Raw genomic sequence first — 24,225 nt, 5'->3', positions numbered from 1 at the left:
TGCCATCCCAGCATTAAGCCAGTAATAGGATGCACAAGGCAAGTTCATGCAATACAGCCTTTAAGATGAAAGGTGTCAGGCCAGGGAGACAGCTCGGAGGCACCAAACATGCCTGGCTAGCTCTATGTCTCTTTTTCTATTCCCAATACCCTCCCCCCCAAAAAAAAAAAAAAAAATTACAAAAAGAAAGGTGGACTTAGAGGTACTTAATTCAACACATTCACTATTTGGTAATAATCCTTCAATGTAAACATATTATTGTCAAGGTGAAGAAACATGAGGGAAAAAAAAAAAAAAGTCTTTTATTTTAAAACATGGCTTTTCCTTTTTCCTAGGCTTGTCCAGTCTCCCAGTCTCTACCCTCAGCAGATAATGAGCACGGAGGGCTACTGGTGTCACAATCCACAGTCTCATCATAAATACTTCCTTAGGACTTGGGTTTCTTCCTTTTGATTAAAACACTTAGCAGTTGACCCCAGCATCGCTCATGTCTGTTTACATGGTGGCTATCCCAAGCCTTGTGCACGCAGGTGTCATTTCAACCAACTGGGATTCTCTTTTTTTTTTCTTTTTTATTTTAGGGAAGGGTCTACAGGGTGTTCAGGGTCTCTCTACTAGATTGGACTCGTAGTGATCCACCTTTTTACAGCCTCCCAAGACCTGGGATTACAGGCGTGGGCCACCACTCCCAGTCTCAGTTACCATCTCAGCACACCCCTGGGGTGAGGCCTGCAGGGCAGGCTCGGGGATCGAACCCCCAGCCCTTGTGCCTGCTTGCAGATGCTATAATCCACTAAGCTATTTGGGATTCTCATATCAAATACATTTGATAAAATGGTCATTTATATAATTCATCTTATATTATCTATAAAAATGAAAAAAATGCAACTTTAGTTATCTTGTATTTAAGCAATGGGACTGGTAAACGGTTAAGATCAGTTAGGCCTGTATTTGCTATAGATTCAAAAATAATTTCAACTAACTTGTGTGAATAGTATTAACAAAATAAAGAGTACCAATTTGAGCTTACAGGCCTGAATGAAATGTCCCTGGGCTTCAGAACACGGACTTCAAGGTGGTAGTAGATACAGGGCCTTAAAAGACATTTCTCTCACTGTCAGAATGTCCATTTTCTGGAGAAATGTAACCCCCAATAGAAGGAGAGAAACAGCCAGTACATAGCAACTGGGTTTAGACCCCATCCTCCTCACCTGCATCAAACCATCCAATCTGCCCCATCTGTATCCTTCTGTCCTTACACCCACCCTCATGCCGACGGTGACACAGTGGCATCTCGCCCCACCAACAACAACAACTATGCTCCAGCCACCCTAGGTTCTTTCTGTCTCTGCTTCAGGACCTTTGAACAGCTGTTCCACCTGCCTGAAACTTCTGCCCCCACCCATGCCACCACAAGGACCACCTTCTCAGAACAGTTCACTCCATCAGACTCCTTGTTGCATATTCTCAACACCACCAGCACCCCGCCCCAGTCCCATGTGATTACCACTCTGGTCCCCCATTAAGGCAAGCTCCTCACCAGCAGGGACTGGTTATTTGCTTCATGGCCTCATCTAGGGCCTGGCAGTACCTGGCAGCTGTGAGCTCACTCGCTCTCTGTGTCTCTGTGTCTCTCTCTCTCTGTCTCTGTCTCTCTCTCTCTCTCTCTCTCTCTCTCTCTCTCTCTCTCTCCCCCTTTCCCTCAACTGTCCCAAGCATCCTTAGATTTTTTTTCCCTCTATCCTCTGCCACTGCTGAATCCCAGCTCACATCTCACACTAATGCTTTCCAGGGTGCAGGTTCCCCTTGCTCCAGCCCCAGCCTGGTCAGCAGCTACCAGTAGAATGTTCGGAAGCATCACAAGGCTCTGTCCTGTAACCTATCACCCAGCCACTCTTCCATCTCCCTATGAGATTTCAAATCCTCTCCCTACCTGTTCAACCCAATGGGAAGGAAGCTGATTTTGCCCCTTTCCCTCCAGTCTCTTCACTGCCCCAGCACTTCCACGCGACAATCATCACCTTTGATACATCTAAAGCCCACCTGTCCTGAACAGTCAGATTCAAGACATACTTCTCCCAGAGATCCTCGCATCTCCTCTGCACTGAACACTCTGCCAGCCTGGCCTACTTGGGCTGCTCTCCTAAGATCCCACATGTGTTCATTTTGTAGCCCCAGAACAGGCCGACAACCAATCACTCAAGTTGCTGAAAACAGGAAACTTAACTGATTTTTCTGAGACCTTCCTGTCTGTCCTATGAGGGAACTGATACAGCCACCATCAGTGGAACCTGGCTAGTGAAAAGCTGATTGTGGCTCCAGACTAGATAAGCCGCAGGCCCTGTCTCCAGGCTCTGAAAGCAGGCACTGTCACCACAGCCTCCCCAGGTCCAGGAAAGCAAAGAAGCTGCTCTGTGGTCAAACACTTCTGCTGAACAGACACTTAACACACCACCCAGACTCTGAAGAATGATTCTGTTACCCTTTCCTGTTAGGAACTAAAACGCCACCTGCCTGGCAAGTACAAGATCCTGAGTTCAATTTCCAATACCAAAAAAAAAGGAACTAAAATATTTTGCAGAAGAGAAAACTAATACATTTTAAATAAAAACAAAAATGGTACCCCTGCATGCACTAACAATCAGAAATACCAGAATCCAGAATCATGACAAATATATATGTGAGTTGTAGAGGCTTTCCTCTTGCCCTGAAGTTTTAATTTATGAGAAAGTACAAAATTCTTTAGTATACCGGGGAGATGGCTCAGTAGCATAAGCGCTTCCCTGGCAAGCGCAAAGGCCTGAGTTCAGTCCCTGGTTCCGCCAAAAATAAAAATAAAAATAAAAATAAAAATCTTTAGTAAGCATTATAAAAGTGACATAATTTTGTCCTTATTGTCTCTTGCCCCTTTTCTGCCTACAAGAAGAATTTAACCTACTCTCATGGAATCAACCCAATGAATCTTCATGGATAAGAGATTTACCACAGTGAGAACCCAACCTTAACAAACACACACCATGAGGCAGAGACAGCCCCCGCAATTTTTGCTTGTCATTTTTAATTAATTATGCTCAGAAACTCAGAAAGCTAGCATATTTAATAACATGTTCATGACTTCCTTTCAAAGCAGAATTTAGTAAAAGTAGGGGGAAAGGCCAGCTAAATAGCTCAGTGATTAAAGCACCTACAAGCAGGCACAGGGGTCAGGAGTTCGATCCCCAGACCTTGGTGCCAGACCCACCCTGCGGCATACTGAGCCGGCAATTGAGACTGGGTGTGGTAGGGCCTGCCTGTAATCCCAGCTCTTGGGAGGCTGTAAACAGGTGGATCACTACAAGTTTGATCTAGGAGGGAGACCATGAACATCTTGTACACCCTTCCCTAAAATACAAAAAAAAAAAAAAAAAAGCAGGGGGAATATTGTTGTCATTCTGTACCTCAAGCATAAGTTACAAACTTATCTAACGACTGCGGGGAAGGCAGAAAAGTCAAACTAAAGTGGAGGCTTGCTTGTCTTCCACTTCCTGCTAACAACTACAGCCATCTTCGTCAGAACCACAGTTTCGGCCAGCGCAGCAACTGCAGAAGGGAAAAGGCTCATGGAAGGATCCACAAACTATCAGCAAGTTATCACCTACAAATCACCAGCAGCCCCCACCTTGAGGAAGGCTCTCTGCATCTTTTTAACATTTCTGATACAAAAACAGAAGCATTTAGAAGACAGATCAATTTACAATGAAACTTTTAAAAAATACAGGATTCTCTTTAAGTGAAGTAAGGCGTATTTTGTGGGATATGCACACGTTTTCTGGAGCTCTGACTTTCATACTTTAAGAAAATGGTGTTTCAGGATTTAAGTACTTCTGGCCTTTTGAAAACAATACTTAAAAGGAAGATAAAGGGTTCCTAGTGAGCAGCCAGTCATCTGTTTACTGGTAAACACAAATACTTGCATGGTATTTAAATGTTAGTACATAAAGTACACTTATTTTTCTCTGTCTCACCAAAAAGGGGGAGAAAGTAGAGCATTTTCAAGTAGGAAGAAGACAAGAGTCATTAATGTGAAAATATATGGGGGGCAGGGAGTTTCTTACCGTCATTCACAAAAGAAATCTGGGAAGGGATTGGTCTTCTGTCAGGCAAGGGTCTGGTTTCCTTTATAACTGTCCCTTGGAAGTTACCATCCTGCTCATGTCAATACTGACGTTTCTATGACACTGTCACAACCTGCTCTCCTGAGTGTAAATAATGGCTCTACGAGTCTAGGGGAAAGGTCTTCAGGGCCTGCTGGACAAAGACTCCAGAAAATAAGGACTTATCAGTGTTCTTAAGAGCCTCAACAACAGGAAAAGGCATTTAGATTGCTGCAAAGCTAACTCAGCTGGTCCTTGTTACTGAAACGAACAAAAGAACTGTGACTTTTTATTTTCTGACTGATAATTTACAAAGAATTTTAACTGGTAAACCCCGCCTGGTTCTCCACTACAAGCATCATTTCAGAAGTGCATCTTCACCAAGTGATCAGAGTTACCTAAGTTGAACTGACCCAGTCATGCCTGACCGGGCAAGCGGACTGGTTCACTACTGACTACCAGCCTATCAGAAATACAAAGTTTTCCTTTACTCTCTGACCTTTAAAAATGTAAAAAGTTATACATAAAAATCCACATCCAATAGAAAGAAGAGAGGAAGCCCGTAGTTGTTTACAAAACAACTAAAGAAGGGGCAGGGGAGATGGCTCAGTAGAATAAGTGCTTGCCTGGCAAGCAAAAGGGCCTGAGTTCAATCCCCGGTTCCACAAAAAAAAAAAAACACACAAAAAAAAAAAAAAACACAACCACAAAACAGGAAGCTGTAAAAAACTGGCTGTGGCCTCCATCTTGACATCCCTCCTCCAACCCTCCTTCTCCGACTTTCCCTGTGTCTGTCTGCCTGTCTCATCCCTTGCTCTAGAGGGAAGCTAACTTCCATGTTGCAAGGGAATGCAAACCACGCAGAGTCCAGGAGGGAGGAGCAGAGGTTCCTGCCAACGGCCACGCTAGTGTGCACGGAAGCAGAGCTACACCTCCAGACAACCAATCCCGCAGCTGCAAGAGATTTGAATCAGTGGCCAGCTAGGCTACTCCTGGATTCCTGACCCACAGAAACTACAAATGATAAATGGTAATCCTTCATAATTTGCTACATACCAAGAGATAATTCATACAGAAAGAAAACTCTGTTATAAACTGCTATAAAACTTCTTATAGTCCCCCAGTTACTGTGAATATCCAAACGTTAAATTGCAGAAATATTGGCGTTCGGGGTTTATGAAGTACCACCCTAGAACTGCGCTGGGAGGCCACACAATATGTATATCACATTACTTTACTGGAATCTGAAAAATCTTAAATTTTAAACAATTTGGCACCACAGGTTTATATAACACACCATATGCACTTTTCTAAAACACCTTTCTTGATTAATGTCACCTTATATGAATTTCTTTCCTGTAAGAATTTCTTGAAGCTGGGCATGTTGGTGAACACCTGTAATCCCAGCACTCTGAAAACAAAGGCAGAAGGATCACTGTGAATTCAAGGGCAGCCTGGGCTACATGGTGTGTTCAAAGCTAGCCTGAACTATATAGCAAGACCCTGTCTCAAAAAAAAAATTAAAAAAAAAAAAAAGGGCCAGGGAGATGGCTCAATGGAATAAGTGCTTCCCTGGCAAGCGCAAGGGCCTGAGTTCAATCCCCGGTTCTGCCAAAAAAATAAAAATAAAATTAATTTGAGGGCCAGGGAGATGGCTCAGTGGAATAAGTGTTTCCCTGGCAAGTGCAAGGGCCTGAGTTCAATCCCTGGTTCTGCAAAAAAAAAAAAAAAAAAAGAGTTTAAAAAAAAAAAATAGAACTTCTGTACCTGTTAGAATCACAACACATACTCCAATACTTGATGTTATACTGTCCTGCATGATCCTCTATTATTTTATAAGTAAATGTTTTGTCTTTCCAACTAGAAGTCAAACTTCTTATGGACAAAAGTCTTCCTACTGATGCACTGTCCACCACCAGAAATCAAGATGCTACTGGGCTCTAAAAAAAATCTTGTAAATTGAGTCCACAAGTGCCTACCTATCATTACAGACTCATAGCATTGATCCCGACCCAATACACCCTCACACTCTAAACCTATTTATCTTCAAATAATTATCCCAGAACATGATGCAAAAACAGCAAAACCGAAAAGAAGCACACTCTCTGAGGAATTCTAGTAAATTCCACATCCTCCCACTGCCCTTGCAAACGGCACCAAGAGCATGAAGAAATAATCATTATCAGGAGAAAAGATCTATTGGTCTCCTTATGATAGGACATCTGAACCCCTCAACAAAAGGACAATTTTACCTTTCTCTGCACCCTCCCTCGGGCAATAAAAAGGATCACTAATCAGTTTTTAATTATCTTTTCTAGAGAGATGTCAGCATAGCACTGTAGGAACTCAGGGTAAAGGCTTTACAAAATCAAGATCACGGAAGAAGTTTAAGTGACACAAGCTCTAAAACCATGCCATGAAATAAATTACTTACCCTAATTAGAATCTTAATCTTTTTAGATAAATAAGAATTTTGAAAATAGCTGAAAAATTAAAATGCAATGTAATAACTATTATTCTGAAAAAGTTCACATAAGCAATCTCGTAGGTAAATTTAAAAACATAAAAAAAACAGAAACAAACAAACAAAAATATGACCTATCCAGGAAAAAGGGAATCAGGACAAACCACAGAACTGGAAAGATTTCATTTTAGAGATGCAGGAAGGAAACCAAAACAAAAACACAGGGAGGGGTTGGGAGCACAGGAGGCAACAGGACTGGCAGGGAACTTAAGCAGTTTTCAATAACTTCTGAACTCTGTCTCTATAACCAGTTCTCAATCCTTCCTTCCATGCAGCAAAGACAGGAGGGATGGAAGATGGAGGAACACGGCTCTGAGTCCACAAAGACCAGCGCCCCACACGGGCCCCCTCTCCCCTCACCTCCAGAACATGGACCACGTGCGATGCTGTCCATGCCCACACAGGCCTAATTTTCACTGTGAGTGAAATCCAGTCTGTTGTGATTTATGTCACCTCCGCCCCACCCCCAACCCTGGCCACCTGCCGCCTCTGGAGGGCAATGAAGGGGCCAAGTGCACGGACCACATGTGACTATCAGGGGCTTGGCGCCGAGGATCAGTTGAACTACTGGGCAGAGGCACGATGAGCAGCTGAAGAAAGAGACCTGGGATGCAGGGGCATTTACCTAGATTTTAGGCACTTGAGATTCTCTTCACAAAGAGAACTATAGGAGCCACGTATCCATTGAGATTTTTCAGGCGTTTGAGCACTGATGGCTTTAAAAATGTACAATCCAGACAAGACGGAGCTTACATTGTGCCGGCTTCAATACCACTAAGATTTGCTACAAGCTTCCTCCGTTAGAGCAGATCCTAATCCAAATCCTTAAAGGCATGGCTGCTCCCTGGTGTTAGCCTGCACTCCTGCTAGAAATCCCTGAAGTTCAGAGTTTAAAACGAGGGGAGAGGTTGTGTGTGCTCAGAAACATCCTGTCACCATCTCTATGATTTTCCTAAGGGAAAAAACAGCATATATTGTCCTGTTCATCATAAATCTCTAAGAAGTTCTCAGTATGTTTCAAGCTAACAGATGAAAACCACATACTTATTTAAATGTTAACTCTTTTAATATTTTCACTGATCAAAGCTATCCAAAAAGTGATGCATAAAACATATGCAGATTTCCTTTCTCCAGTCCTACACGAAGTGATTTACACAATGAACCAAAGGCAAACATAAATAGGAACACTTCAAGTAACAAAAGCAACAGCAGCAACATGACTTAAAATTGGTCCTTTACAAATATTTACGGAGCACCACCATACGCCAGGCATTGGTTCTTGAGAATTTAACAGTGAATAAAACAGACAATGTCAGGGGGCTGGGGAGATGGCTCAGTGGAATAAGTGCTTCTCTGGCAAGCGCAAGGGCCTGAGTTCAATCCCCGGTTCCGCAAAAATAAATAAATAAATAAATAAAAATAAAACAGACAATGTCAGTGCCCCCCAAGAACTTTGTGGAAATTTTTTTCTCAAAATATTTAATGTGTTTAACTAGGAGAGCTTTCCCTGCTGAATATCACACCAAACTTAGCAAGGAACTAGTAAAAACAAACAAGGTATGTAGAGCCTTACAGACCAATGGAATAGAATTAGAAGCACAGCAATAAAACTTAATGTTTTAAAGTGTGCCAAGATAATTCCACAGGTGGGAAAAATAATCTTTTGAACAAACAGTGCTGGAACAATTAGATAATCTCATGCAAAAATACGAAGACTGAATCACAGACCAAAATTCAAGACCAAAAAGAAACCTCACACCTGTCAGTAACTACTTCATTTCCTGCCGACTCCCAACTCCCCTTCCCATAGACAACTACAAATCTTTCTCTGTTTATAGATTTACATATTTTGGACATTTCATATAACTGAATTAATATGATATGTGGTCTCTCATAATTAGCTTTCACTCACAGTCTGTTCAGCATTCACAGTGTAATGCATAATGGTGTTCCATGACTTTCCACTGGTGAATAATATTCCATTATATGAATATACTACTATATTTTATTTATGCAGATGCTGAACTTGTGGACTGCTTTTACTTTTTTTGGCTATTATAAATAACTACTGTTGCTTCTAGGTTTGGTAGTGCATGCCTGTAATCTCAGAATTTGGGAGGATCACTGTGAGTTTGAGGCCAACCTGGGAGACCCTGTGTCAAAAAAAAGCAAACAAAAATACTGTTGCTATGAAGATGCATGCATATGCACCCTTGTGTGGACGTACACCTTAATTTCTCTTACATATACACCTAGAAGTGAAGGTTTAACAGTCAAAGCAAGTATCAAATGGCTTCCAATAATGTTGGCATTATTTTACAATCCCACAGCAATGGACAATTCCTAGTTTCTCCACATTCTTACCAACATTTTTTTTTTTTTTTTTTTTTTTTTTTTTTGGCAGTACTGGGGACTGAACTCAGGACCTTGCACTTGCCAGGGAGGCGCTTATTCCACTGAGTCATCTCCCCAGCATAATCTGCTTTTTTGATTATAACCTTTCTGTTGGGGTATCTTAGTATTGTTTTTATTATCTGATTTTTTTGATTTTTTGAGACAGTCTTGCTTTGAACTCACTGTGTAGCCCAGGGTGTCCTTGAACTTGCAGCAATCCTCCTGCCTCAGCCTCCTGAGTGCTAGGATTACAGGATTATGCTTACCACAGCTGGCTCTTAGCGTTATTTTTTCATTGTCTCCTGATTTCTAGTGAGTTGAGCACCTTTCTATGTAGTAAATGACTACATATCTTCTTTAACAAGATGTCTACTAAGATTCTTTGCTAATTTTTAAAATTAGATTGTCTTTTTATTGAGTAGATGAGTTAAAATATATTCTCTTTATTTTATTGTTTTCGTTAACTTTATTGAAAATCAATTAATTACATATCATTAAAATTGTAGATAAATATTGAAATGTGAAAGATATAAGATGTAGACAGAGTGAATTTTAGAGAAATATTTCTGAAATGAATACATAGCATGAGATTAATAGATTGCACACTGTAAATAAACTACTTACAAACTTAAGTGAATATAATAATAAAAATTGTCCAAAATAAAAATGAATTTACACATCAGTCAATAGTTATCTCTGTGTAAAATATATTCTATATATAAATACCTTATCAGATATTTGATTGACAAATATTTTCTCCCTTTATGTGGGTTATCCTTTTACTTTCCTATGGTATTGTTTTCAAACACAAAAAAATTTAAATCTGATGAAAATTGATTATGATAATGGTTGCCCAATTCTTACTATATGGAAAAAAACCACTGAATTGTACATTTCAAATGTATGGCCAGATTAATGCATCCAATCAACATGAGGTCCCTGGGCCTGGGGATATAGCTCAGTAGAATAAGAACTTGCCTGGCAAGCACAAGGTGCTGAGTTCAATCCCTGGTACGGCACAAAACAAAACATGAGGTCCCATATTAAAGACCTCCCCTCCCACAAGGGTTTCTATCGCTACCAAAACCAGCTGCCTCCCAATAAGCAGAATGAAAGGTTTCACCCATCTCAAGATAAGGCAGAAAGCCCTACCCTAATTTTAGAGATAAGGAAGCACAAAGAAGGTTGTTTGGTCATGTTTACAGCACTAACAAAAGAGAGGAAGATAATGCAGACAGATTTATCTATAGCTAAAGCCTAGTTCCTTTTCACTCCACTAAATTCCTCCCAGGGCAACGTGGGCGGGACACCATCCCTACTCCTACCCAGCACACAGGCAGGCATCACCTCTTCCCCTCCAGAACCACCGGGCCATCTGCTTCAGCCTGCAACAACACTGACTCCCCAGAGGGCACAGCGGAAGAGAGAGGGAGAAGCAGGGACCTGGTCACTTGCTGGACTCCAAGTATTTTCTCCTCATCCCTAGATTCCCCGAGAGGTCAGTGAATAAAACGTCTGCCCACTGAAGCAGCTTGCAGTGAATCTGCACAACTGGGAACTGAGGCCTCTTAACTGATGAAGACAAGCTGTGGTAGTGTTCACAGAAGCACAGAAGGAAAAGCCTGTCTGGGGTCTGGGTGAGGGCAGCTATGGCTGTGATACCGTCCAGTAGGCAATCAGAATCAAGACAATAAGAAGGCTGAGTAAGAAGGTTGAGACTAAGGGTAGAGAATTAGATGTGACGTTTGCATCTCAGCAGTAGTTGTGGGGTTTCCTGGGTAGCTAGGCAAGCTCAACAGATTACAGCTGGAGCACAGTCAGTGGTACCTTGGTCCACGAACTCGATTCTCTCCACAATTCTGGTCGCAAACCAAACTGCATGAGAACCAAGTTAAGTTTCTCCTTCAGGTCCACATTGAATCTAACCCTTGAATCTCAATTATGTACTTGTCCAACTAGGTTTGCAACCAGAATTGTGGAAAGATCCGAGTTCATGATCTGAGACACCATGGTACTACTTCTTCAAACAGGAGCTCTGACAAGTCATTAGCATCTATGAATACCTAATCCCTCCTGCTCTGCCACTTCTATCAAGCACTCACATCCATCCCTCCAAGGGCATGAACCACCTTGGAATAGGACGATTAGAATTTCCAAGTTGGAAGTGAGGAACAAATACATTCAAAAGTAATATACCATCTATGCTAATTGCTACCATTGATCGGGCACCTTTTATCCTGTTACCTAAAATTATTTTCTTATGTTCTTACATCCTCTTGTGAGGAATGGGATGTGTATCACACACCTCAATTTACACCTGAGGAAACAGAGGTGGACTCAAGAAAAATCTCTAAGCCTAATCACGAAGCCATAAATATGTGGCCGATGGGGACTTGGCCACAGAGCAGAGACTAGAGCTGGGAAGGGAATGAAAGTGACCACACAGGATTCTGCGTAGGAGGCTGGTTGGGCTGTGAAGTGTGAAGGCCACACTGAGTCAGAAGATAGAAGGCAGGAGAGCAAGCAATTCTGACAAGCAACATTTAAGGCAGCAGAGCCTCGAGGCTCCTTACATTGAGCGTAGGCAAGGTGGGGTCTGTGAGGCTCCTAATGTGGAACACTGGGGACCAGCTTGGAACCTGAGCTCTATTCTGGTTACCCTCTCTGGTTACCCTCTGTGTGGGAAGCTGTCTACACCAAGCCCTTTCTAACCACCTTCAGGAAACTCAGGGCCACTCACTGCACTGAGTGCTCAGACTGTGTCCTTCCCACCGCGCATGCTCCACCCAGCTGCCCCTGTGGTTCCCCTTCAGTCTGTGTCCCCTGCTCCTCCCTTACCACCCGAACCTTCCCTAGGCCCTGTCTCTGGTGCAGTGCTCAGCACTCTGCAGAGCCCCTCCTCAGTCCCCTCCTCTGCCTGTCTCGTCTCTGTTCCTTCTTCCCCCTGGCCTATCAATCTGCCCTACCAGGAGACAAGTTTTCCTGGAGTCCAGCCAGCTCTTTCTAGTCTGCAGCAATGATTATTCAGAGATCTTCTGGAGGGAGGAGCCACTTCAGTCCTTGGGGAATCTCTTCACAAGAGTCTAGGGTTACAGAATAAGGGAATAACAATAGGCAGCATTAGGGAAGAATGGCTGTTTCACTGAAACAAGAAAACAAACAGGAAGTACATATGTGGCTCAGGGGGAGAAGGGAATGTCAGCTATATTTTTGAGGATAGCACAGACTCTCCAAATGGTAGTTACAAGCTTTTTGAATCACAAAGTAAACTGACTGGTTCCTGAACTTAGCACACCTAGCCTATGCCTCCGACAAGTGATAACAGGTGCCTGTTTAATCTTACGAGAGACACAGAAACAAGATCCAGAGCACAGAGGCCACAGCAGTTAGTCACCACAACCCAAAGCAGGCTGGCCAAGATGGAGAACAAGTATGAGCTCTACCGGGAGCTGAATCTCGGAGATAAAGCGGGGCCAAAGCAGTGAATCTTAGAGGCCGGAAGGGCACAACCAACCCAGTCTCTGACTTGTCACCTTTACAGCAGGCCTATGAACAAGCACACTTTGCATCTGAATGAAAAACATAGTTTTTGACTAAAAAACCCAATACTGAACTTACCCTGTCTTTTCTATAAAGAGTGAGAACCGTGTCAGATTAGGTTTATGCAGTTTTAAGAGTAAAAGGGAGTGGGGGGTACAGTAAGATTAGTAACTATGGGAAGATCCCCGTGTAAGCCCATACTATAAAACCAACCTACACTGTTATCAGGCAAAGAACCAAAAGAAAAATAGGGGCTGGGGAGACAGCTCAGCGGCATAAGTGCCTGCCTGACAAGCACAAGGTCCCAAGTTTGATCTCCTACCACAAAAAAAAAAAAAGAAGAAGAAAAATAACCTAAGTGAGAGGCTCTTAGCCATTCATGAAATGCGCACTTCTTCCAAAATACTGTACTTTGAAGCTGGAAGTTATATTTAAGAAACAAAGACAGAGTTGCCTCTAAGAGACCAAAATGGCATGGATCATGTTTTCTAAAACAGCTGCTAGTCAGCTCTTCAGAGTGCTGAGCGCATTCGGTCCACAGCAGCATCTCATTTTCTACCCATTATCAAGATAAAAACTAGAGTATCTTGGCAACAGATTTTTCACAGTCAAAATTTTATCCTGGCATCTTTTCTCGTAAGAATAAAATTGGCAAAGGAATCTCATCCATATTAAAGATTTTCAACATGAGCTATTCCAGCTGCAACGATCCATTCACATTACGGTTAATAAGCCCATGATTACACGTGGTGTACAGTTCTAGCTGCCGGGGATCGCAGGTGGAGGTTCCAGAGGAGATGGATGGGCCTAGAAACTGCTCACAACATGCCACGTGCTGTGACAGGGCTGCAAGGTGTGGACGAGCACTTCATCCTGCCTGGTCAGGCCCAACGAAAAGTTTCCTAGCAGACAAGACACTTGAGGTTCAAGTCTTAAAAGGATGGTGTAGTTGAAGGTGTATTTGGGAAAGCTGAGAACACCCAGAAAGGGTACGCCAAGCCGTGGGAATCCCAGCCACAGAGTCAGAATGTTCAGGAAGCAGCAGTTTCGCAGGTCCAGAGAGCAAGTCCTTGGGCATCCATCACGGCTGGCCCAGGTAGGGAGAGGGCTCAATCAAAAGTGAAGGAATGAGGCATCCCAAGAAGGGGAGCAAGGGGAAGAGGAAAAGTCAAGTTGCCCTTCGCTGGGTGTTTACCACACGCAAGGTACTACGGTCGCGTGAGGCGAGTAGTGACTGTTACTGCCTCCATTTTACAGAGAGTGAAGCTGAGACTGAGAAAGGGATACTTCTGAAAGCCCCACAGCTAATAAGAAACTAGTGGAGCCTAACTTTCCATGGGATGGGCTGCCTGGGCCCCAGGCTTTGCACTGCATCTTATCTTGTCATGTTTCCAGCAACAAGTTAAAGACACACAACATCATATTGTTTTCACTGAAACAAGGTAAACAACTCACTGCTCCACAACAGGACAAAAAATGGAAAAACAGAAAGCACTCAAAGCTTCCTCTGCATCCAGTGTGGAAGATTAAGCACCAAAACCAACAAGGCAAAGGTTGTCCTCCGTGGTGCTGGTCCTCATCCAATGTGAGGCAGCTCCCAGGGGACACTCGGTAACTTCTGGAGACACTTTGGGTTGTGCCTGGGGAAGATGCTGCTGGCATCTGGTGGGGAGTGTCTACGTGTGACACTTAGTATCTTACAATGGACGGGACAGCAAAGGATTAAATGGCCCTATTATCTGGGAGAAAAGGTGGCACAAAACAAAGAAAAAACTACTCTCCCATCTTGTGTGTGTGTTAATAAAAGTAACAAACTGCTGTGTAAACAGCTAATCAGAAGTAGAGTCTAGACATTTGTCCCTACAAGTTAGATTCAACAAACTCATGCCGAAAGTATGAACTTCACATTCATTCAGACTTAGTTCAGGGCTGGGGAGCTAGCTCTGCAGCATAAGCTTCCGCCTGGCAAACTTAGTTGAGGCTTAATATGGAACTCAAGAACAGACAGACGTAGTAATGGGCTACATGAAATCCGGCTCACTATCAGCCAATAAGCACCCAGAGAGGGGCAGTCATCTGCTGCTGGAGGTAACGATGTTTTGCCCTTAGTTTTTCAATTATTATTTAATTTGGGAGGCTGAGGCTGGAGGGTCACAGGAAGTTAAAGGCCAGCCTGAGGCTCAGCCTGAGGTTCAAGGCCTGCCTGAACTACACAATGAGACCCTATATCAAAAAAAGAAAAGGAAGGAAGGAAAGAAAGAAATAATTCAATCATGGATGATAAAGGGTATATTATGCAATTTTTCTAAGAGAAAAAGTTTCTTCTACAAATATTAGTTCATCTTAAGCAGCCACTACATGGACACGTCTGAGGTTTAGAAAGCCAGATGCTTAGTTCACAGGTATCATTATATATTCTCAGGGTGAGAATCTTTCCAATTAACTTCTAGATTCAAAAATCTTCTGGAGAGTCTCAGGATCATTGCCTTGCCCATTTTCTACATATAACTGTATGGCTTGTCACTGTCATGTTTCCTAGCTCTACTCCTTTTCCTCTGCACATTGGCCAAACAATGGCCGTGACTCATCCACATGGCTGACACTGACAAAAGATCTACAATCTGAGGTACAGGATCTCAGGATAAATCCTAAGGGGATTTCACTGACCTTATCAGACCCAAAGCTACAACTCTTGTTGCATAGGTCCTGCTTTACCTTGGTCTTAACTATCCAGCTGAAAAGTATAAAAATGAAGTATAAGAAGTAAAGTCATGGTGTTATGTTGAGCTGTAGGGGACTCAGGTCAACAATTTCTGACATTGCCAGTCAAGTGGAAGACCCAATACTATTATGGACTACTGGACTCATTTAGAATATTTTGCTGAGTTAACACACCTATAATATTCAAATAATGGAACTAAACAAAAAAAAAAAAGGGGGATAGAGATGAATGTCCATTTTGTATCTGTGTATTCAAAGTGGTTGGGATAGATATATAGTTACATTCTCTTAACGAATACAAGGATTTGTTCTAATAGTGTTTGTAAATAGTATATCAAGTCCGCATCTTGTACAGCAAATAACCACTAGGGAGAGAGTATGCAATGTGTTAATTATTGAAACTGTCCTACCAATTTGGTTTGAAACTGTCTCATTGCTATTTGTTTCTGAATAAAATTATGGGGAAAAAAAGAAAGTCAGATGCAGTGTGAAGGAGGGGCACTTTGTACATCAGCCACATCTAAAGTTCTAACCAACTGAGCAGCCAGGTTACATTAACTCAAGAGCTCCTTGCTTTAACTTATGTTATAAGTAATGTGGCTGAGACCAAAGACAGAGGTTTTTGCATATATACTTAATATAAGTCAGGAAGAACTTCTTCCCCCCAATCTTCTGAGAAATTTTCTTCACCAGTCCAAATGGAGTGAAAATTATAACTTTTGGTAAATGAGATACATATACTTTAAATCCCTGCCTTGTAATTTTTTTCTGATTTATCAGGAACTTTCTGATCAGAACATCAAAACTGACTCACAGTATTCCTTCAAGAATCTCAGGATGGGGCCCAGGAAGATAGCTCAGTTGACTAAGCACTTGCCTGGCAAGTGCAGGGTCCTGAGTTCAATCCCCAGTACCGCAAAAAAAATCATCATCATCATCATCATCTCAGGATGATTAGGATCTGACATTATTTAGCAGTTAATGGAAGAATTGCATATTTTAACTATATAAATTGTATGAAATATCTTAATAAAGCCACTTATAGAAGCTAACACAGTTTGCATTTTACTGTCTCATTGGTTTCATTAATTTACTCAACACATCTAGAAAAAAATGAGTGTCAGGCAAGACATGGTGGCACATATGTATAATCCCAGCATTTGGGACACTAAGGCAGGAGGATCACCACAAATTTGACACCAGCCCAAGCTACTGAAACTCTGTCTCAAAACATTTTTTAAAATTAAACTGTTAGGGCTGGGGAGATGGCTCAGTAGAATGGCCTGAGTTCAATCCCCAGTTCCACCAAATAAATAAATAAAATTAAACTGTTTTATATTTATAAAATCAATTCTGAGGACTAAATTTATAATCAAGCCTTGTGATGCCCCTGCTTCCCCACCAAATCTCCTTTGCTAACCAAGTAACAATCTAAAAAAGTAGTTTGAGTCACTAACCAAGTTTTGCTTTCTAAAAGGACAAATAGATCTCTACCCTGCCTGGCATGGAGAACTACAAAGAACCTAACAAAAGTTTTCCAGAACAAACATTACTCAAAAAACTGAGACCAACCATAGCAAAAATTCTTACTTGAATAAACAACAGAGATAACAGCTGAGAACAAACAACTAAAACTTATTGTAGGCTCAACACACATAACCAATAGCTCTCAGTTTATATAAACACATTTTAAAATCCTGGCCAGGGCTCACATTATGAACCGAATAAAGGATTTCCTGCTTGTCAAGCAAGGTCACCTCTGAAGCAAGTTAAGAATGCAAATACTATGGAACATTGATATGGACACAAAAATATTGTGGGTTTTTGTTTTGGGGTTTTTTGCTTTTGTTTTTTGGGTTTTTTTAGTACAGGGTGTAGAGGGTCTCATTACACAGACTGGACTCAGTGATCCTCTTGTTTTCAGCCTCCCAAGTGCTGGGATTATAGGTACGTGCCACCACGCCCAGTCTCAGTCACCATCTCAGCACGCCCTGGAGGGCTACAGCCGGCAAGGTATGCCAGGATTGAACCCCGGTCCCTGCATCTGCCTAAGCAGGCACTTTAATCCACTGAGCTATCTGGCCAGCCCTCTAATTATTTTTAAATAGAAAATTATTTCCCATTTAAATGATACTCATCTGAACACAGAAGACATGCAACTATTATTTTCAGGCTGAAATGTTTTCTATGGGAACACAACGATTGTTTTCCTATGGTCAATGAAAAAGTTCAATTTAAGTTGTATAAAATTAGTTCTAACTTCTCAGTTTGTTTGTTGTCATTGTTATTGTTGTTTGAGACAGGGTGTCACTATCCAATTTAGACTGGCCTCAGATTCATAGCAATCCTGCTGCCTCAGCCTCCCAAGCACTGGAATTACAGGTGTGCATCACCACAACAGACTACTAACTTCTCAATTTGTAATATGGTACTTAAATATGTCCATAAAGTGTTTTTCAAAATGACACACAAGGGGGCCGGGGACATAGCCCCCTTGTAGAATAAGCGCTTGCCTGGTAAGCACAAGGACCTGAGTTCAATCCCCAGTTCTGAAAAAAAAAAGGCTACCAAAATGACACACAAATACAAAAACAGAAAAATACAAAACTAGAGACATTTTCTTGTTTTAATTTCAGGGTAAAATGGGTTAATTGATATTGCCTGTTTAACTTTGTTTTTAATTAGTGGTAATCAAAAATATCAAAAGTACCATCCCAAGGGAAAACACCATAATATCGTAGTAGCTATTGGCTATTAACTTTGAAGTGATTATTTACTTTTAAACTACAAACTAAAGTAGGAGCTAATTTATCTAATGCAATTTACAGTACTATCTATGCATCATAATTTATGAAGATTAGGGAAAAAATTCTAAATCAAGTATGTACATAATCACATACACACATTCCTCCCATTTTTGTAGTACTGTTTAATGCAAGATGCTGTTTCACACCTTCTTCCCTTTATATGCAAATTTGCTTAATTTAGTACATACCACAAGTAGATCTGTGCGTTTTTATGGTAGTTGCAGCTAATGTGGTTAACTTTAGCAGACATCTGTGCTCCACACATGGCTATCAAACTAATCGTGGCATGGCTTTCGTGACACCAAAAGAGGCTAAGCCTGTTGTGAAATGATTACTTCCAACAAAAGCCTGCTTAAATTATTGTTTAGTTATATGGCGCACAGCCAAAATAACAGTATTATAAAGTTGCTGTTGCCTTTGACTCACCAACTTGCAACCTATTAGAAAACCAAGCACCAGCAGTTACTATAAATAATTACAGATTTGGGTTTTTGACTCTGGCTTCTACCACAGAATGATGCCGTTAGATCCCGGATCTTGGCTGCTCCTTCCCATGGCAGCCAGGGATGGCTTTCATGCCTAAACAGGAAGCTCAGGCTGCCAACGACTAGAGACTCCAGATGAATTCAGACTTCGCACCTTCAGAAACTTCTCTGTTGTTTCCTATCAAATCACCACTCACCATTTTGTGTTTTCACTCCCACACCATAGAGAATCTCTTCACTACTGACAACTTAAGTGTTATAATTTTTGCCTAATTTATTAGGCAAAATTTTACCTCAACTTGTGAAGTTCCTGATTTCTTTGGGCTGGTGAAGTGTTTGAGTACATAAAGATAAGTTAAAAGTACAAAATGAACACTCCTTCAAAGATTTTTTCGTTGGCCACAAGAGAAAATAGGAAACAAGAATCTGATTGAATTTTGCTGATTACATAACTACTCAGGACACGACAGTCAAAACAATTTCCTAAAGGAAAGATCTCTATGATTCTTGTAGCCTTCACTGATCACTTTTGCCCCTTTCTCCTGCAAAAGACACCTGTAAAATTAGAACTCAGCTCCACACACGGCAACATCAACGCTGAGACTTGCAGCGAGGAACAGTTACTCCAGCGTGTGCGAAGCTGTAAAGATGGATTCGCTGAAGTCAACGCCCAGGGCCTAGCCCTTTAGAATTAACTTCTGACACTGCAAGACTGCGAGCAGGCGCTTAGCAGCCGGAACTGGATTTCTCAGGCAGCCAGCTCTATCCGCGGAGGGGGCGGTTTCTTTTCACCAGAGTCAGCAGCCGGGTTATCTACAATACCTTAGTGATCTAAAACTAAAGGTGAAAGAGAAACAGAACAACAAAACGCCCACGCTTCAGATCTCCTATAGGAGGTTAAATTGTTCCGAGAGCAAAACAAGCGCGCAGGCGCATCCTCAGGTTGTCAGGAATAAACGTAAGTACTCAGCAACATTAAGGAAGTGGAGCCTGCAAGCTCCGCAGCCTTTTTCTTTAGGTTTTTAACGCAATTGCGTTTTTGAAAGTCTACAAACAGGATCAGAGCTATTGCCCAATCGCTCTGAGATAGGGTTGCTTTATCTGCGAGGCTCAAACCAGTTCGCTTTGGGAAAAGGGAAATTATTTTCGGTGCAAATGTAATACTATGCAACTGCTTACCCAGGGAACACAATCACAACGGTACAATTAATGTGTTTCAAGATATGAACTAGTTTACTTCCCAAGAAAGCTATCAAGAAAAAAATACTCTCCAACAAAGCCCAGTTGAACCATGCCTTAAAACACCGGAGTAGGGTGCAGCCTGGAGGTTCGATTTTGCGCCTCCGTGGGAACGGCGAGGGGCCTAGGTGCTTTGGTAGGAAACCGGGGGCAGTTTGGATCTCTGTAGCTGGATGGCGGACTGCGGCGAGCAGGGGTGCTTGGAGTCACCTTTGCGACGCCAAACTCGCTTTATGGAGGAATCAGTTAATCCACCCTGACCCGTCCGCCTTCCTCGCGCGCAAAGATGCAGCCCCGGCCTCCGCGGGTTAACAGCCCCGAGACAAAGCGGTAGACCCCGAGCCCCTGGGACTGTAGACCCCCGGGACGCACCCCCCGCACCTACCTTGATGCCCTGCTGCTGTGTGGTGAGGGTTAGCTTGGATTCGTCCAGGAGCAAAACTTCGCAGTAAAATTCTTCCGGAACAGCGCAGAAACAGCCCATGTCGGCGGAGCCCGTCTCCAGCTAGGCTTCGAGAAAGCAGCGCCCGAGCCGCCGAGCCGCCCCCTCCCCTCGGGCGCGAAGCTTTAATTTATTGTCCGAGCCGTAGCGAGGGCGAGAGGTGCAGCTCCCGGCAAGGTCGGCGGCCGAGCACCGGGCGCAGCCGGGAGAGGGCCAGGGAGTCAGCGCCCGGGCGCCGCCTGGGCAACGCGCGAGGAACCGGGCGCGGCCCCGTGCATCCTGCTGCTCCGGCCCTTCCGAAGGCTGGGGGCGCACGGCGCCTCGGCGGACCTGAGGGAGAAAGAAGTCTCCGGGCAGTGGGGGCAAGGGACAAAAAAGAGAGGAACCGGGAAGCCCTGCAGCTTCCTCCACCCGCGCCCATGCGAGCGTGGCCGCCCCTCTGCCTCGGGTCCCTGGCGGGCCGGCGTGTCCAACCCCACAGCCCTGCGGCGGGACGCCGGGCTCCCTCCCTCGGCTGCTCTTTTGTGTCAGGGGTGCCGGGTGGGGCACGGCCGGGGTCTTCTCTCGGGCGATTTCCCCCACACCCCCAGTGGTAGGGACCGCGAGGGCTCCAAAGGGCAGCGGGCGTCTTACCGAGCCCAGCGACAGCCGGTCAGCTCGTGGTGGGGCGCGGCTCCCGTCTGGGGGCCTCGGAACTCATGCCCGGGTCCGGGGTGACCAAGTTCAAGCTCTGTCCCCCAGAATACCCTGCCGCCGCAGCGCAGTGCTGCTGCTTCTGCAGGACATTCAGAGCCGGAGTCGGAGGAGCCGCGGGCGGTGGCGCGGAGAAGCCGGCGCCCGCAGGGAGCTCGCCGGGCAGTGGGGGAAGGGGGAGTCCGGGGTGCGCACCCAGCGCGCCAGGCCGCTGGTGGGCTCCGGGGAAAGTTCTTTCCGCAGCGCCAGAGTGGCGCCCCGGGCGGGAGCAGCCCAGGTGCTGCTGGGTCTGACCCAGACGTCAGCAGAAAGTCCGGGAGCGGACCGCAAGCCCCTCAACCGCAGCTGAGCGCCCCTTCTGGGCGGGGTCTTGATCGCGGGCTGAGGGCGGAGCAGAGGTGTCCCGACCGCCAGGTGCCGGCAGTTCCGCGCGAGGAAGCCGGGCTGCTGCAGAGCCGAGCGGCTGGCCACAGCGTGCTGGCTCGGTTTCCCTGGGAGACGGGTAGCTGGCTCCGGAGGGCAGCGCTCAGCTAGATCCGACCCCCGGCCCTTGGCGAGCCTTGCCCCACGCCCTCCAGCTGCTTGCCGCTTCCCGGACCCGCGGACACAATAGCTCCGAGGCTGCAGTGACCCCTGGTGGGTCCTCGAGTTCGTGCACTGCAGCCGCGTGCAGACCCGGCAGGGCCCCCGCTGGCTTTCGGAGCAGGTGCAATCTGTGCTTTCCAGCTGGGAACCAGCAGCCAGCTAATGCGAGTCACAAGAGACACAGGATGACATGGGGCAGGTGAATGTGGGTCTCACAGAAAACTTCTCTGGTCTACACTGAGTATTAGAAAGAGCAAGAGCTTTGGTATCAGATAATCTTGAGTACTCTTGAGTTCCTTCTACCACTTGTTGGCTTTGGTAGCCAAAACTAAAAATGCTTGCTTGAAACCAAGGACGCTAATGCTAAAATAAAACACACACACACACACACACACACACACACACACACACACCCTGGCTTCCAGGGAGGAGCAGAAATAAAATGAACAATTGGCAACGTGGAGGGTTTCCTTCCATAGTGATTTGCCAAGAACTTTCTACAAAGTCTTGTTCCCTGCTATTGCCACCTCATTTAACAGTGAATCAGCACAACCTCCAAAGCGCTATGTAAATCTCGTGTTTGGTATTAGTTTTATATAAGACAGAACTAATTCCCTATTGTATCTTCCAAGCTTCCTGAGAAATTGAAACAGGTTTTGATTTTCTAATCAAATTCTGTATCCAACTTTGGATTTTATTATTAAAATGTGTTGCCCAGTTTATGAGCTGATGTCTCCCTATTTAGTGTCCCTACTTGTGCAGGGTTTACTTTTCTGCAATGTTGTTGTCTTGACCCCAGTTGCCTAATGTGATTGAAAGAGGTCGTAATAAATTTTCACTCTTTATGATAGAATTCAATAGAGCCAACTAAGCTTGCAAAACCACAAGGTCTGAGCATAATATTTTGTTTTCCAGTTTTGAATTTTACAGCCAGGTGACCTGTTCTGTGGTCCTTTGCCTTGCTTTGTTTGCCTTTGCTTTTTACCTCTGATAGTAATAGAAAGGCTGGGAGTTTGGAGAGAGGCAGGAATTCTGTTTCAGGCTGCTAAAAGGACAAGTTTTGATTGGAGCATTTATTTTTCTTTTCTTTGTCAGGGGCCAGAGAAAAGAAAAAAATTTAAATGTGCTTAACACAAAATGAGAGATAAGATTCCATAATGGTTTTTTTTTTTCAGCAACTTTGGGCATAATTGGCAACCATAAATGCATATACAGTTTAATAAGTTTGGGTGCATGTATGCACCCAGAAAACTATCAGCATGATCTAAACAAGCTACTGAAAAATCAATGGCCCCTCAAAATTTCCTCCGGCACCTTTGTAATCCCTCCATCCCACCACCCATTGCAGCTCCCCTTCCAGGCCACCACCAATCTACTTTCTGTCTCTATAGATTATCTACACTCTCCAGAGTTTATATAAATGGAATCACGCCTCTTTTTTGGGGGGAGGAGGATCTGGTTTGTCTCACTTGGCACAACTATTTTGAGATGTATCCACATTGCATATATAAGTGATTCAATTGTGTCACTTAGTAGTATTCCATTGCATATAAATACTATAAATGCTTTCATGCTCATTTGGGAAGCATTCAGTGCTTGACTATTGCAAATAAAGCCGTGCAGATCCTATGAGGTGACTCAAGCTCTCATGATAAACACTGTAGACTGAACGACCTACACAACACACATTTATTTTTTCACAGTTCTGGAGGCTGAAAGTTCCAAGCCATGGTGGCAGTGTGGCTTGTTTCTGATGAGGCCTCTTTCTATCTTGAAAGCAGCTTCTAGCTTGCTATGTGCTCACATGACCTTTACTTTGTATGTTCACTAGACTGGGGTGGGGGGAGTGACAGAGAGACCAAGAGCGCTCTGGGGTCTATTTGTACAAGGACGCTGATCTTTTAGTATCAGAGCACCACCACCTTATCTCTTCTAACCTTAAATGCCTCCATAAAGATCCCATTTCTAAATTCAATGATTAGGTTAGAGCTTCAACATAGGAGTTTTGAAGAAACACAACTCAGTCTTTATCTGGAAATATGCTTTTATTTTTAAATAAAAAGTAGAATGACTGGATCAGAATATACAGTAAGTCCCAAACTTAGGAACAATAGAGTTGCACACTTTCACAGGTGTACTATATAAGGCTCACTTTGTCGGCTTATAGATAAATCTCACTTATGAATAATTCTCCTGGAACAGAACTCATTCATAAGTTGGGGACTTATTTATTATGATGGCAAGTAAGCACTTGAAAGATGTTCAGCACCATTAGTGCTTTGTTTATTTTTAATGTATTTAGTACAGGGCCTATAGGGTCTCACTACACAGAATGGACTCATAGTGATCCTACTGTTTGAGCCTCCCAAGCGCTGGGATTACAGGCACACATCACCATACCCAATCTCAATCTCCTTCTCTGTGCGCCCCAGGGTTGGGGCCAGCACTGCACACCAGGATTCGAACCCTGTCCCTGCATCTGCCTAAGCAGGTGCTTTAATCCACTGAGCTATCTGGCCAGCCCTTACCATTACTGTTTTAATTGTAAAAGAAATGTAAATTAAAATCACCATAACACTAGACCTAATAAAACAGCTATTATACCAAACTACCGTACCACCATACCCAACTGTCACACCAGTGTGAGGATGTGGAGTCATTT

At 43.7% G+C, this 24,225-nt stretch overlaps 1 protein-coding gene across 2 annotated transcripts in view; it reads right to left on the bottom strand.

The window, feature by feature from the left end:
- The window catches only part of Epb41l4a (erythrocyte membrane protein band 4.1 like 4A), a 251,336-nt gene extending 229,797 nt beyond the window's left edge, over nt 1-21,539 (bottom strand). The window contains exons 1-2 of one of the 2 annotated variants that reach the window (XM_023703353.1): nt 20,919-21,539; nt 20,229-20,615 (exon numbers count right to left, since the gene is read on the bottom strand). In XM_023703353.1, the coding sequence (XP_023559121.1) occupies nt 20,229-20,327 (99 nt within the window). In that variant the 5' untranslated portion in view covers nt 20,328-20,615; nt 20,919-21,539. The remainder of the gene's footprint in view (nt 1-20,228; nt 20,616-20,918) is intronic. The other variant, XM_004643270.2, reaches the window with a different exon arrangement.
- Between the last annotated feature and the right edge of the window lie 2,686 nt (nt 21,540-24,225).

Source organism: Octodon degus, unplaced genomic scaffold, assembly GCF_000260255.1.
Source record: "Octodon degus isolate 3935 unplaced genomic scaffold, OctDeg1.0 scaffold00169, whole genome shotgun sequence".
NCBI lineage: Eukaryota > Metazoa > Chordata > Mammalia > Rodentia > Octodontidae > Octodon > Octodon degus.
The sequence above is the reverse complement of the archived record's forward strand: the minus strand, read 5'-3'. Positions and strand labels throughout refer to the sequence as shown.